The sequence below is a fragment of the Bubalus bubalis genome, chromosome 12 (assembly GCF_019923935.1).
Source record: "Bubalus bubalis isolate 160015118507 breed Murrah chromosome 12, NDDB_SH_1, whole genome shotgun sequence".
Classification (NCBI taxonomy): Eukaryota; Metazoa; Chordata; class Mammalia; order Artiodactyla; family Bovidae; genus Bubalus; species Bubalus bubalis.
The window spans coordinates 9053470-9068014 of NC_059168.1; the positions used below are offsets into that span (position 1 = coordinate 9053470).

Consider the following 14545-nt stretch of genomic DNA (forward strand, 5'->3'; position numbering starts at 1 on the left):
AGACAGCTTAGAACCAGCTTAGAGAGGATGTGCGTGTGCTTACTTGGCCTTGAAATATTTCAGAGTGGTAACACAAACTTTAAAGGCTTAAGTCCATCTTAATTTTTTTCTAATAAATGAAAAAAATACAGAGGACATGGCCTAAGAAATAAAGAACATAAAGCATCAAGTTCTTTCTTTTCTTTCTCGTGAGATCTCAGTAATACAAATAGTAAATATAAAATATGGGGAGACGTGGATGCATTATAAAACGTCTTTTCCTGAAATAAAATAATCATTGACAATGTTTGGACAGAGACGAAATTGACCTGCACCCATCAGCTAGGCGTTTCCACCTTCTCCATCATAGGAATTCCTGATTTTGAAGCCCCTTTTGGGCTGCCGTACTCAGATGTGCTTTCTAACACTTCAGTGACCCTGTGCCCTGGTGTTCCCACCCCTGTGGGCACGAGGCTCAGGGTAGATTCTCATAATAAAGGCCTTTGCTATTTCACTCAGGCACTTCCTTGCCGTGTAGATGGAATCTTACTTTGAGACTCAGAATGAATTGGCATCACGAGGGGTGGAAGAGATGGGCGCTGTCTGGGAGCCTGTCTTGCATCATCCCTGTGCCGCAGACCTCACCCACCTGTCCACACTGACCTTTGAACCACACCCCCAGCAAGAAGCCCAAGAAACAGGTGGGCAGTGTAAACGCTGCAATTCTGATACAAGTGTACAAACGTTTTCTATATTACTAATTTCTTCAGTGCTGAATTCCCTAAACCCAACTACTCACACAATCATTGAAATGTGTCATTAAAAAAATTCTGCCATAGATGGAGATTTATTCCTAATTACTTCAGTTTTATAAATTCTTCTCTATGCAGCTCTGCTAATGTTATTAATACATTTAAAGCAAACTACAATTCTTACAACTTGGTGTTTAAAAAAATGAAAATGCTATCTTAGACTCCCAAATCTGTTCTTAGCCATGGGGGTACATGTTGATGGGAATTTTTTTTTTTTACCTATTCCACAATCACATTATCATGGTAGTTTCTCAAAGCAACCAGGCATGTTTGGTGAGTTTGTGAGCACTGCCGTGTTCCCAGCCACTCACAAAAGACGTAAGAGACAGGCCGAGACATCTGAGCACAGAACCCCTGCCAAGGCCCGGAGCACTGGCTCAGACCCCAGTTCCCCCCTGACCAGTGGTGTCCCACGGGCAAGCGACTGGCCTTAATCAGCTTTAGTTTTGTCGCAGATGATGTGCAACTCAGCTGCCTGCAAAACTTGCTGTCATTAATGGTAGAAATCACAAACTACTACTCACAGTCTCAATTTCTGATGAGGCAATGATGTCACAGGCCTCGTGGCTCAGTATGAAATCCTATTTTTCTCACATTTAAAAAAACTCAGTCTTAACAATGTTCTTTAGAGAGACAGAAAGGCAAAGACAAGAAAATCCTTGGCTGGTGTTTCTCAGGGAATTTACTTTCTAAAACGGTGTCACTTTTGTTCTGTAAAAAGGGCTATGATCAGGCAAGAGCGGTCTCTACCAAGCTGTGATTTTTTTTTTTTTTTTTTTCAAGTAACTCGGAGTTAAACGTGGTTTTACAGCAACACCTAGAAGCCTCTGAACTCACCTGAACCGCAGCGGCGTCTTGGTGGTTGTAATGGTAGAGCAGGCCCAGAGCAAAGTACCTGCAAGAAAGCTCAGGGTCAGGGCACCCTCTCCTGACCGCAAACTGCGGGTGGCACCCCCACAGCGATGCCCCAGCCCTCTCCCCAGCCCCGCGTGTTCTATTCAACTCAGATCAGCAACACATTTCAAGCAGCAAGAAGACCCCCACCTCTGTTTATTTACGTATCATATGAAAATGTATTCCCTATCAACTTCCATAAAGGACCATATTCAAATCTAAGATAAGCTGAAAAGTAAAACTACAATTATACGATGGAAACTCGCATTGGGAATTGCTTTATTTACTTCCAATACTAGTATGATTTCCCATCTCTTGAGGGAAATTAAAATCATCACAGGGAATTAAGACTGTTTGGAAGGGAGGCTGTGTGAGCTATTCTGGAAGGGGGGATTCTGAACTGCAAGAAAGGCCAACAGCATGCAGGCATGGCAGAGAACAGGTCAGGGAGAGTCAGGGTGGCAGGGGCAGGGGGGCACCCACAGTCCTGGGCCCTGAGTTTCAATCCAGGTTTCATCACTCATGGACTGTATGACCCTGAGCAAGCAGCTCACCCTCTGTGGCCCTTGTGTTCTCATTTCTAAGTGGACAGGATCAATGAGAAGACGGGACTGCCTGGATCGAGAGCTGTTCCCACCTCCCCGGCTCTTAGGGGTGTCCCCTCCTGGTCCCCCTCCTCTCCCGGCAAGCTGCCTCAGGGACTGTCAGGCTTCTCCCCTCAAAGAGCAAAGACACTACACTATCCCCTGGAACCCTTCTCTTCTCTAGGGAGATTTTAGAGCGTTACACTGACTCGCCGGACCCTCCCGTCCCAAGTCGCAGCGTCGCTGCCACCAGAGGGCAGGGCATTGTCTGGTTCCTTCATAAATCACTCTGCTCCACAGTGCATTCTGGAAACTCAGGGAAACGGCCGAAGAAGACACCGCCTGCGTGGAGACCAGTCACCGGCCCGTGATGTCCCGCCTCTGAACGGGGTTTGGGCTGTGAGCCCGTCCCCCAGGATTTGACCAGCACCTCGGCCACGTCACATGCTCAACAAAGGTCACAGACAGAGACTCTTACAGGGAGCACCCAACACCCTCATTCTTAAAGAAACCCCCAGCCCAGGCCCGGAAGGCTTAGACCCCTGCCCCCAGGATGAAGCTGGTCTAGTCGGGTCATCGCTGCAGACAGGCCCGCATGGTACCCGGCGGTCAGTCAGCAAGGGGATGGGTGCTGACCAGCTCATGCCTGTAATGAAGGCAGAGTTTGATCCCTTTTGCCCACAGGATCAGGAAGCCTGCCTTTCTATCTACTTATCCAGGTATCCGCCTCTCTATTCAATCTGGTCATCAGTGGCTGAAGTGAGTTGTCATTTTACCAACACACATGTGGCAGCTAGCACAGGCCAATCCCATTGAGAAGGAACACGGAGAAGATGGGACGATGCGCGGACTCACAAGGCCCATGACTGCATGTTCTGTCATTAACGAGTTAGTATGGAGGGGCTTTCCTGGTGGCTCGGACGGTGAAGAATCTGCCTGCAGTGCAGGAGATGCGGGTTCAGTCCCTGGGTCAGGAAGATCCCCTGGAGAAGGGAATGGCAACCCACTCCAGTATTCTTGTCTGGGAAATCCCATGGACAGAGGAGCCTGGCGGGCTACAGTCCATGTGGTTGCCTAGAGATGGACCCATCTGAGTGACTGACATGGGAGCTGAGTGGTCTCTGAGACCCCTTTGGCCAGTCTGCAGACCGTGATGGGGCTGACGAACCCAAGGGTGACAGGTGGTCCCTGGAGGAAGGTGTGGGACTCGGAAGTCACTCTGGTTCATCAGTAGCACAACAGCATCCGAAGGTGGGGGGCAGGGAAGGGCCAGGCGGGGAGCCCCTGGGGAGCGTCTGGGGTGGGGATGGAAAGACACTCACTTTTTGTGCTTCTCCAGCCAGGCGGCGCTGTCGGGCAGCAGACAAAAGTTCTCGGTGACCAGCAGGTCCAGCAGGCTGTCGTGGTTGGCCTCGGCGTACAGCTTGAGCAGGGCCGTGTCGATGTCCTCCTTGTAGCCGTTGGCCACCTCTGTGCTGCGGACCTCATTCAGGTAACTCATGAGGAAGCGCTTGCATTTGGCCACCTTGTCCTGGTCACCCTGTGTCAGCTGGTTGAGGTCTGCGAACTCGTGCAGGGGCGGGTGGGAGCGGGTGAACGAGGAGGACGTGGGCAGCAGGAGCGGGTACAGGGAAATGAGCTCCCGCACGTCGAGTTGGCCGCTCCTGCAACCACAGGGGCGGAGTTTGTGAAGCATAGACAGAGAAGGGTGCAAGCCAACCGGGAGTGGACCCCACCACTGCCCGCAGAGCCCAGCACCATGCTCCGCCAACCTCAGGCCCCACAATGGAACAGGGGGCTCGGCCGCCGAGGACATCACACCCCCAGGGCTGAGGGTGGTCCCTGCAAGCCCGGGCAGGAAGGAACGGCAGTGGCACTGCACCTCTGATCCAAGGCGGATTCCGAGGCTCGGTGCACACCTCCTCCTTCACGGCTTGGAAGTGCAAAGTCTGTTCTACTTGGACGTTTAGAAAACTTACTCTACAGACCACACCTTCGTGGGACATTTAAGGGCTATCATAGCAGGTGCAATTTGATCTTCTGCATGAGTGCTGAGCGAACATAAACAGCTGCTGACCCCAGAGCACACACCTGACCACCCCCTCTTGCTCCCCCCCACCAGAAGAAGGGCTGCTGGGGATGGGGTGCTGGGCCATGTAGGGAGTGGGGGTGGGAGGGCCCCCGTGTGCAGGATTCATGACATACAGAAGGGACCATGGCTTCCTAAGACACTGAGTCAGGAGCACATGGTTCACAGTGTCTCTAGAACAAGAACAGTTCTCATAAATCCACCTGCTCTCTCTCTAGACTCACAGCCTTTAGTTAAAATCTCTGGAGCAAAGGGAAACCAAGCCCTCAGGGAATCCACAGGTCATCACATGTGCTCTTTAGAACTGCTGTCTCCTCTCTCCGAGGACCACTCTGTACGCCTCTCATCAGCCCCACCCTGAAGACACACGACAGTGACCCCTGGGCTAAGGGGGGCGGGGGCCTCCCCACTCCTCCCAGAGCACTGCAGCTATGCGACTCTCCCGTCACAGCATCCCAGTGACGACGGAGGTCCAACCGCAGACCCGACTGCAGGGACACAGGAGGGCTCGCTGCCAACACCTCGAGTTACCTGAAGAGTTCTTTAGCTTCCAGGAACTGGAGCTGTGCAAACTGTATGAAGCCCGCCTGCAGCAGGATCCGCCGGTACATGACCTGCAGGGGACACAGGCGTCGTCGCTCAGACCAGCTGGAGTCACTCACCAAGGGAGGGAAACTGAGGTCCTGGTCACAACCCAGACTACATGTTAATTATTACAGGGAATCCTGAAGTTATATGGTAAGGAAGAAACAAGGTTTATTCGAAACTATTCTCAACATGTTAGTACACACACACATATATGTCAATCCACCCCTTGTTCCTGAGATCAAGTTGTTCTCTGAATAATTATTGCTCCTTCTTCTTCATGATTTCCCATCCATCCTGGTCTGTATCACAGAGTCACTAACATACTTTGGGCTTCCCTGGTGGCTCTGTGGTAAAGCATCCACCTGCAGAGTAGGAGACACAGGTTTGATCCCTGAGTCGGGAGGATCCCCTGGAGAAGGGAATGGCAACCCGCTCTTAGTATTCTTGCTGGAGAATCCCATGGTCAGGGTAGCCTGGTGGGCTACAGTCCATGGGGTCACAAAGAGTCGGACACAAATGAGTGACAAACACTTTCACTTTTTCCCACTGGTCCGTATTCCTCCTCCCACCCTCCCTGGCTTTCTTGATCGCTGCTACCTCGAGTGCTCAGATGGATGTCAACAAGGCCAGTGTTCCCGGCAGCCTAGAAGCTGCCCACCCCTCTTCACTCTTGCGGAACTCTCTTCACAGCAGCATTTCTGAGCATCCCTCAGAACACGGGGTCCATCTCATTTAACGACAGATCAATAAGCAGGCTTTCCTGCTGAAGCTGGAGAGATGCTGTGCCTTCCGTCCCCTCCCCCAGCAGTGACGCACATTCAGGCCCACAGTCAGTCTGAGGATTCCTGCAGTACAAGCGCCGCTTATCTCTGTCTCATCTGGTCCTACCCAGATTTCCTGGACCACGAGCCCCTGGTTCTGGAAACTTCCAGGAATAGCAGCACACTCAGGGAAGATGCCCTGAGTCCCTTCCTCATTCACCTGAAAACTATCACCCTGTTGTTCGTCGGCTATTCTCCAATACGAAATCAAAAATTCAAAAGAAAAAAAAAAAAAGATGCCCTGTGGTGTCTTCAATTCCACCGCGACCCTGTCACTGCCCGGCTGATCAGCCGTGAGCTCTGTCCACCTTTGTCTGAAAGGCTCTGGGGAGCCGTCTCTGCTGTGTCCTCCCTGGCTCCAGCACCTCAGCTCACGCCTGCACCGCCTCACAACTGAAGACTCCAATCACGTTTAGATTCCTCCCCCTTCCAGAACACCCTGCTGCTCAAGAAGCTATCACTTCCTTGAAGCCACTCCACTATTTACCTTAGCATCCTCACATCCTGGCATGGTACCTGCTGTTTTGTAATCACCCACTGACCTGATCAGTTTTTATGAAACTCCACTTTGAGGACCCCCCTGGTGGTCCAGTGGTTAAGAAGCCACCTTGCCATGCAGGGGACGTGGGTTGGATCCCTGGTCAGCGAGCTTGGTCAGCGAGCTAAGATCCCACATGCTGCAAAGCAACTCAGTCCGTGTGCCACAGCTACCGAGCTCGAGCTCAGAAGCCAGGGAACCACAACTACTGAAGCCCGCACGCCTGGAGCCAGTGCTCCACGTGAGAAACCACGGCAATGAGAAGCCTGCACACCCCAGCTAGAGAGCATCCCCTGCTTGGCGGACTAGAGAAAGCCCATGCACAGCAACAAAGACCCAGCATGGCCAAAAATAAATAAATAAAGCAATCTTTATAAAACCAAAGTCCAGGAGCTGACTGTGGCTCAGATCATGAACTCCTTATTGCCAAATTCAGACTTAAATTGAAGAAAGTAGGGAAAACCACTAGACCATTCAGGTATGACCTAAATCAAATCCCTTACGATTATACAGTAGAAGTGAGAAACAGATTCAAGGGACTATATCTGATAGACAGAGTGCCTGATGAACTATGGATGGAGGTTCGTGACATTGTACAGGAGACAGGGATCAAGAACATCCCCATGGAAAAGAAATGCATAAAAGCAAAATGGCTGTCTGAGGAGGCCTTACAAATAGCTGTGAAAAGAAGAGAAGCGAAAAGCAAAGGAGAAAAGGAAAGATATAAGCATCTGAATGCAGAGTTCCAAAGAATAGCAAGAAGAGATAAGAAAGCCTTCTCCAGTGATCAATGCAAAGAAATAGAAGAAAACAACAGAATGGGAAAGACTAGAGATTTAAGAAAATTAGAGATATCAAGGGAACATTTCATGCAAAGATGGGCTCAATAAAGGACAGAAATGGTACGGACCTAACAGAAGCAGAAGATATTAAGAAGAGGTGGCAAGAATACACAGAAGAACTGTACAAAAAAGATCTTCACGACCAACATAATCATGATGGTGTGATCACTCACCTAGAGCCAGACATCCTGGTATGTGGAGTCAAGTGGGCCTTAGAAAGCATCACTATGAACAAAGCTAGTGGAGGTGATGGAATTCAGTTGAGCTATTCCAAATCCTGAAAGATGATGCTGTGAAAGTGCTGCACTAAATATGCCAGCAAATTTGGAAAACTCAGCAGTGGCCACAGGACTGGAAAAGGTCTCATTGAACTCTGAAAAAGTTTTCATTCCAATCCCAAAGAAAGGCAATGCCAAAGAATGCTCAAACTACCACACAATTGCACTCATCTCACATGCTAGTAAAGTAATGCTCAAAATTCTCCAAGCCAGGCTTCAACGCTATGTGAACCGTGAACTTCCAGATGTTCAAGCTGGCTTTAGAAAAGGCAGAGGAACCAGAGATCAAATTGCCAACATCCGCTGGATCGTGGAAAAAGCAAGAGAGTTCCAGAAAAACATCTATTTCTGCTTTATTGACTATGCCAAAGCCTTTGACTGTGTGGATCACAATAAACTGTGGAAAATTCTGAAAGAGATGGGAATAACAGACCACCTGACCTGCCTCTTGAGAAACCTATATGCAGGTCAGGAAGCAACAGGTAGAACTAGACATGGAACAACAGACTGGTTCCAAATAGGCAAAGGAATATGTCAAAGCTGTATGTTGTCACCCTGCTTATTTAACTTCTATGCAGAGTACATCATGAGAAATGCTGAGCTGGAAGAAGCACAAGCTGGAATCAAGATTGCCGGGAGAAATATCAATAACCTCAGATATGCAGATGACACCACCCTTATGGCAGAAAGTGAAGAGGAACTAAAAAGCATCTTGATGAAAGTGAAAGTAGAGAGAGAAAATGTTGGCTTAAAGCTCAACATTCAGAAAATGAAGATCATGGCATCTGGTTCCATCACTTCATGGGAAATAGATGGGGAAACAGTGGAAACAGTGTCAGACTTTATTTTTTTGGGCTCCAAAATCACTGCAGATGGTGACTGCAGCCATGAAATTAAAAGATGCTTACTCCTTGCAAGGAAAGTTATGGCCAACCTAGATAGTATATTAAAAAGCAGAGACATTACTTTGCCAACAAAGGTCCGTCTAGTCAAGGCTATGGTTTTCCAGTGGTCATGTATCAATGTGAGAGTTGGACTGTGAAGAAAGCTGAGTGCCAAAGAATTGATGCTTTTGAACTGTGGTGTTGGAGAAGACTCTTGAGAGTCCCTTGGATTGCAAGGAGATCCAACCAGTCCAATCTGAAGAAGATCAGCCCTGGGATTTCTTTGGAAGGAATGATGCTAAAGCTGAAACTCCAGTACTTTGGCCACCTTATGCGAAGAGTTGACTCATTGGAAAAAACTCTGATGCTGGGAGGGATTGGGGGCAGGAGGAGAAGGGGATGACAGAGGATGAGATAGCTGGATGGCATCACCGACTCGATGGACGTGAGTCTGAGTGAACTCCGGGAGTTAGTGATAGACAGGGAGGCCTGGCGTGCTGCGATTCATGGGGTGGCAAAGAGTCGGACACGACTGAGTGACTGAATTGAACTGAACTGAAGTATCTACAGGAAAGAGTAGGTGGCAGACCAGCTCAGAGAACTGGGCCCCATGACTCTGAAACAGAGAAATCTTTTGGTGCAGCCCTAACAGGATTTCCCTCCAGGATTAAAAGGATGCAAGATGCAAACATTTACGGGACAACTGGGGACACTTGGGCAGATGGGACGCCCCAGCCTAGGAAGGAATCAGTGTTTATTTCGGAGATGTATGTGACACTTATGTTTCAAAGGCAGGCTTTCTTGTCTTTTGAAGACACACAGTGAAATAGTTTTAGATGAAATGGGAAAAAAAAAAAGGAACAGGTATCAAAGCCCAAGCTTAAAATGGGAAAAAAAAAAAAAAGAACAGGTATCAAAGCCCAAGCTTAAATATGACACTATCCATACTACATGATACACATCAAACAAGCTTTCTATAAGACACACACCTATGTCTGTAAATACCCCCTCACTGCCTCTGTCTTTACAACATCCCAAACCTTAATATAATTTAAGCTTGGCTTCTTAAAGATCTAAGCCTTCTCACCGTTTGGATCTCTGGAAGGAATATTCCTTTAATCCGAGTCCCACAGTTAAACTTCTCCATAAATCCCTCCCTAATTCAGAACTCAGTGAAGCAAAACCAACACTTGCTTTAATGGAGAGAAAGGCGAACTGTGAAAAGCCAGTCCCCTCGACTTCTGGTCTCTTTCCCTCCCCACTTTCTGGTTTTCCTGAGCCCAGGGTCTAGCATGTGGTTGCAAAGCCTCCTAAAGTTAAAATAACTAACATCCCTAATCCTTGTAAGAGTCACAGTCAACCCTTAAAAACACATTAATATGAATGAGACATTATCTCTGAACCTTTTTGTCAATACTGTCTTCTTTTCCTCTCATAGTTCTATTTTAAACCAAAACTCCTCTGCTCCCCGATCCACAGAGCCTAGCTGTTTGAAGACCAGTTCAAAGCTCTGAATCAACCATCACTCATTCCTCGATGTTCAGCCCCAGGCGCGAGCAGGGGCCGAGGGAAATGGAGGCGAGTGTCTGCCCAGGACTGGGGGAGGAGTGAGCTGGAGCTGGGGAGTAAACGGCTGTGTGTTATAGGTTAACAGGGATAACCGTGGGAGCTCAGAGGAGTCAGTGCTGCCTGGAGGATGGGGCAGATTCAGAGAAGAGACATATGTAAGCACAGTATAGAAACCATATTTTAGGGGACTTCCCCAGTGGTTCAGTGGTTAAGACTTCGCCTTCTAAGGCAAGGGGTGCGGGTTCAATCCCTGGTTGGGGAACTAAGATCCCACAAGCTTTGCAGCCAAAAAACCAAATAAAAAATCAGAAACAATACTGTAACAAATTCAATAAAGATTTTTAAAATGGCCCACATTAAAAAAAAAAAAATCTAAAAAAACCAAAAACCCTGTATTTGGTGGATGATGGATGTTTTCTCCACTGACAAAAAATAGCACAAACAACAAGGGAAGAAAGCAATGGCGCAGGGGCGGAGACCAGCCGAGACTCCCCAGGGACGCCCAGAGGCAGCTGTCTTCCCCAGCACCCTCCGTCTTTGGTCGGTGACGCTGCTTATTTCTGACCTGTTCTCAGGGTGCTTCTGGAGTGCCTACCCAGTACACAGGCGGCAGGTGGCTCAGGCCCAGTCACAGGGGGACAGAGGCGGTGGGAGAGGCTGGGGATGTGGGCAGGGTCCAGCCACCAAGGCCACCTGGTGTGGACCTGATCTGGCCAGGAGGTGCCCGCTGTAGGCCCTACAGCAAGGGGTGTGGACACGTCAGAAAGCTCCTTTGGCGGTGGCGTGGTGGATGGGCTGCAGACATGCAGGAGGGGGCTGTGAACACAATTCCAGCAAAAAGGGAGGAGGGCTCCCCATGGTCATGCAGGCACGAGAACCAGGGCCAAGTTCAAGGTCATTGAGGCTGCATATCCTGGGCCCAAATAGGAGTCTAAAACAACAGGGGGTGGGGGGAGACAGGGGTTTGCCAGATGGACAGACCCCAACAGGGACATCACACAGGAGGGCAGGATAAGGGCCAACACTAGCCAGTGCCCACTGTCCGGGTGCTCATGGGAAAACAAGGGGGAGGCAAAAATTCAACACGGGAAGCCTCTTTAAGACACATTTGAGGTATGTCCCTGGGTGTGTCCAAGAGGGGATCCTGATATGTGCCCGTCCCCCCGAGGCCACTCCCAGGGGAGAGGAGCTGAGAGCAGAGGCCGCCAGAGCCCCACTGGCCTTCCCACCAGGATGCAATGTACTGGGCAGAAACAGGTGCTCTCCGCTCGGAAACTCGCCCTGAACCGACAGCTTCCTTCTCTGTGCTTTGCTGCCCCCTGCTGAAAGTTCACAGATCATCTCACTTGAAAAACACGGAATAGGGCTAGGGTGAGGGGAGGCCTGGGAGTTTGGGATTAGCAGACGCCAGCACACAGGATAGATAAACAAGGTCCTGCTGCATAGCACAGGCTGCATGTGTGCTAAATCACTCAGTCATGTCCAGGTCTTTGCGACCCCGTGGACTGTAGCCCACCAGGCTCCTCTCTCTGTCCGTGGGATTCTCTAGGCAAGAATATTGGAGTGGGTTGCCATTTCCTTCTCCAGGGGATCTTCCAGACCCAGGGATCGAACCCACACCTCTTCTGTCTTCTGCATTGACAGGCAGGTTCTTTACCACTAGCGCAACCTGGGAACTACAGTCAAAATCCTGCAATAACAATAATGGAAAAGAATATGAATAAGAATGTATATATATTTATAACTGAGTCACAGTAGTTAACACAACACTATAAATCAATTATACTTCAATAAAACTTTTTAAAATAAGGAATAAAGATGAAAAGTTTATCAATATTTATCCTGTGACCATAAATGACAGGTTCTGACTTTTTCCACCTTTAGTCTACCTTCTGCTGCAAAAAGCCACGGAGGCCAGAAAGCACAGCTTCATCCCACAAACCATATCGTCCTGAAAATCTGGCCAGCAGGTAACAAGAGGGGGATCACTCTGACTTCATGAGAATCTTTCATGAGTGACTTAGATGTTTGTAAGAAGCGTGCATGCACCAATATTACACTTCGCTGCTGAGTCACTTCAGCCGTGTCCGACTCTGTGCGACCCCATAGACGGCAGCCCACCAGGCTCCCCCGTCCCTGGGATTCTCCAGGCAAGAACACTGGAGTGGGTTGCCATTTCCTTCTCCAGTGCATGAAAGTGAAAAGTGAAAGTGAAGTCGCTCAGTCGTCATCATTCTCAAATACACAGAGTGACCTGAACTCACCTTGCAACCAATCAAGAAGCAAATTTGAGAAAACCTGATTTCATCAGATGTGAGAATAATTCATGATTGTTTCATCAACTATATTGATCATACCAACGATATTAAAGCTAGCATTTCTTAAATGCATTACAAGCTTTCTCCTAAGGAAATTAATTATATGGATTTCAGCAATATTAGACGATTTATGAGTATGGTTCACAAAGCTTTTCCTACAGATAACAGAAACTTAAAAAATTAAACCCCATCCCAACAAATACAAATTCTACATTGGGAAACCAATTACGCTGAGGATCTCTTGGCTTGTAATCACAGTGCCCGTAGTCTACTCTGGAGGAACACGATTGGAAATACAATGTGGTGTATTAAGCATGGGAATCATGTCAGAGGCTCAAATCCTGGCTTGGCCTCTGCCGGCATCGTGACCCCCTCCCGCAGCCTGCGTCCTTATCTGTATGACGTGGACGCACAGAGAACTTGAATGACAGACACAAAGTGGTCTGCAGGGCCTGGCGCCCTTAGATCCTAACATTTTCTAATGTTAGCTTGGAGGCACGCTTCCACATGGCTAGCTGACTACAAACCTGAAATTTTTCCTTTGGGATGTTCCTCCGAGCGCCTTTCGCTAGAACTAGAGCCTCCTCCACTCGGTGGCTGGCTAACAGGTCCTGTATTTGTTTTTCCAGAGGTAGCGGAACCAAGATGTAAACACCTTTACTCGTGGCAACGATCACTCTTCCTGGGAAGAAATGGAACAGGTTGGAGAGGAAACAGACACTGTGCTGGCAAGAAAACACCCCGCTTTCACCCCACACAGGAGCGTAAGCTGACGTTTGAACAATGTCATCACAGTTCTCCCAACAGAGAATCGCCACGGCAATCAGAAATTAATGCTTCTCTTATCTTCTTTCCATCATGAGAAAAAGGCAAACTCTTAACACTACATTTTTGAAGTATAAGACATAAAGATGCTTTGCCTTTTTTTATTCTATGATGCTGATAAATTTAAAGCCAGTTGAATAGATCCATATGAGTCTGTAGAGCTCCATCACAGAAAATGAGCAATAAGAATTATGCTACTCCTCATATAAGGCTGGGGCTTCCCTGGTGGCTCAGATGGAAAAGAATCTGTGTGCAAAGCGGGAGACCTGGGTTTGATCCCTCGGTCTGGAAGATCCCCTGGAGGAGGTCATGGCAACCCATGCCAGTGCTCTTGCCTGGCAAACGCCATGGATAGAGGAGCCTGGTGGGCTACAGTCCATGGATCACAAAAGTGCTGGACATGACTGAGCAACTAACACTTTCACTTTTTCAAATAAAGCTGTTCAAAATTCTTTTCTCTCCAGGTTGGTCAGTTTACAAGAAACTAAGATTACAAGGTGACATTCTGAACCATAAGCTAACATCTCACACTTGCCCACTATGGTCAAGATCACCGAGTCCCAGGGTTATGGTCTCCATCCCATGAGAGACCCTGACCCTCGGCACCATGAGGTCCTGCACAATCCAAAGGAGAGTCAGACTTGCGCCCAAGAGAACTCCTCCTGCCAAGCATTGAGAGCGAGTTCTGTTCTCTCTGGAGGTGCATTTCAACTAAATTAATGCCTATTCCCAGGAAGCAGTGGAATGGCCTTGTCTTTCTGTCTGAAGGTTGTTCAGGGTCAGCCATACCTTCCTGCTCCCTCTGCTCCCCACTCCTTGGGATCTATCACCTTCAGCCCAGGCCCACCACCTGGTCTCTCCCGCCAGATGCCCCCGCACCTCCCTTCCTGGGCTCCCTGCCTGGCGGTCTTGTCTGCGTCCTCTGTCTCCATGCCACCCAGCATCATCCCCCAACACTTGGGAGATTCAGCCCCTGCTCTGCGTTGGGTCCTCCTTCCAGGAGGCTTCCCACGTTCCCGCCTGGGGTAGTTATGCCACCAGCCTCCCTGTGCCGGTGACCCCCGGGGCTGCCTCCACCCTCAGCCCACGGAGGATGTAACATTGTTGTGAATAAGCTCTCCCATGTGTGTGCATGTTGGAGCCCAAGCTGAACATTGACACACTCATGTGGGATGACAAGTCTCAGCAGGCTGTGTCCCTAGCACCTAACACAGGAAGGGCAGTGTCTGGGGAGCCCTGGGGGCAAAGGCAATGACTGCACAGATAGACATGAGCTCCTGGCTTCAAAGCAACCTCACAAGCGGTGTTCTTAGGAAGCCGGGAAATCTGGCCAGGGGCAGGGCTGAGAGCGCATTTCCGAGGTATGGAAAGGGCTCTGGGGTTATGTGGAAAAATGCCTGCTGCAGGGTTCTGGATTCAGTATCATGATCTCTTCTACACACTTCCAGACAGCTCAGCTGAAAGTGAACCAGTACCAAATCCAGGTGAACAGGGGATGGGAAGTCACTTTGCTTCTCTTTCAAC

General features: G+C 49.0%; 1 protein-coding gene across 2 annotated transcripts in view; it reads right to left on the bottom strand.

The window, feature by feature from the left end:
• Window positions 1-14545, bottom strand: part of TGFBRAP1 (transforming growth factor beta receptor associated protein 1) — a 33922-nt gene that overhangs the window by 8182 nt on the left and 11195 nt on the right. For both annotated transcript variants that reach the window (XM_025260778.3, XR_003102146.3), the window contains exons 4-7: window positions 12724-12878; window positions 4890-4972; window positions 3592-3933; window positions 1629-1686 (exon numbers count right to left, since the gene is read on the bottom strand). In XM_025260778.3, coding sequence (XP_025116563.2) covers window positions 1629-1686; window positions 3592-3933; window positions 4890-4972; window positions 12724-12878 — 638 coding nt within the window. The remainder of the gene's footprint in view (window positions 1-1628; window positions 1687-3591; window positions 3934-4889; window positions 4973-12723; window positions 12879-14545) is intronic.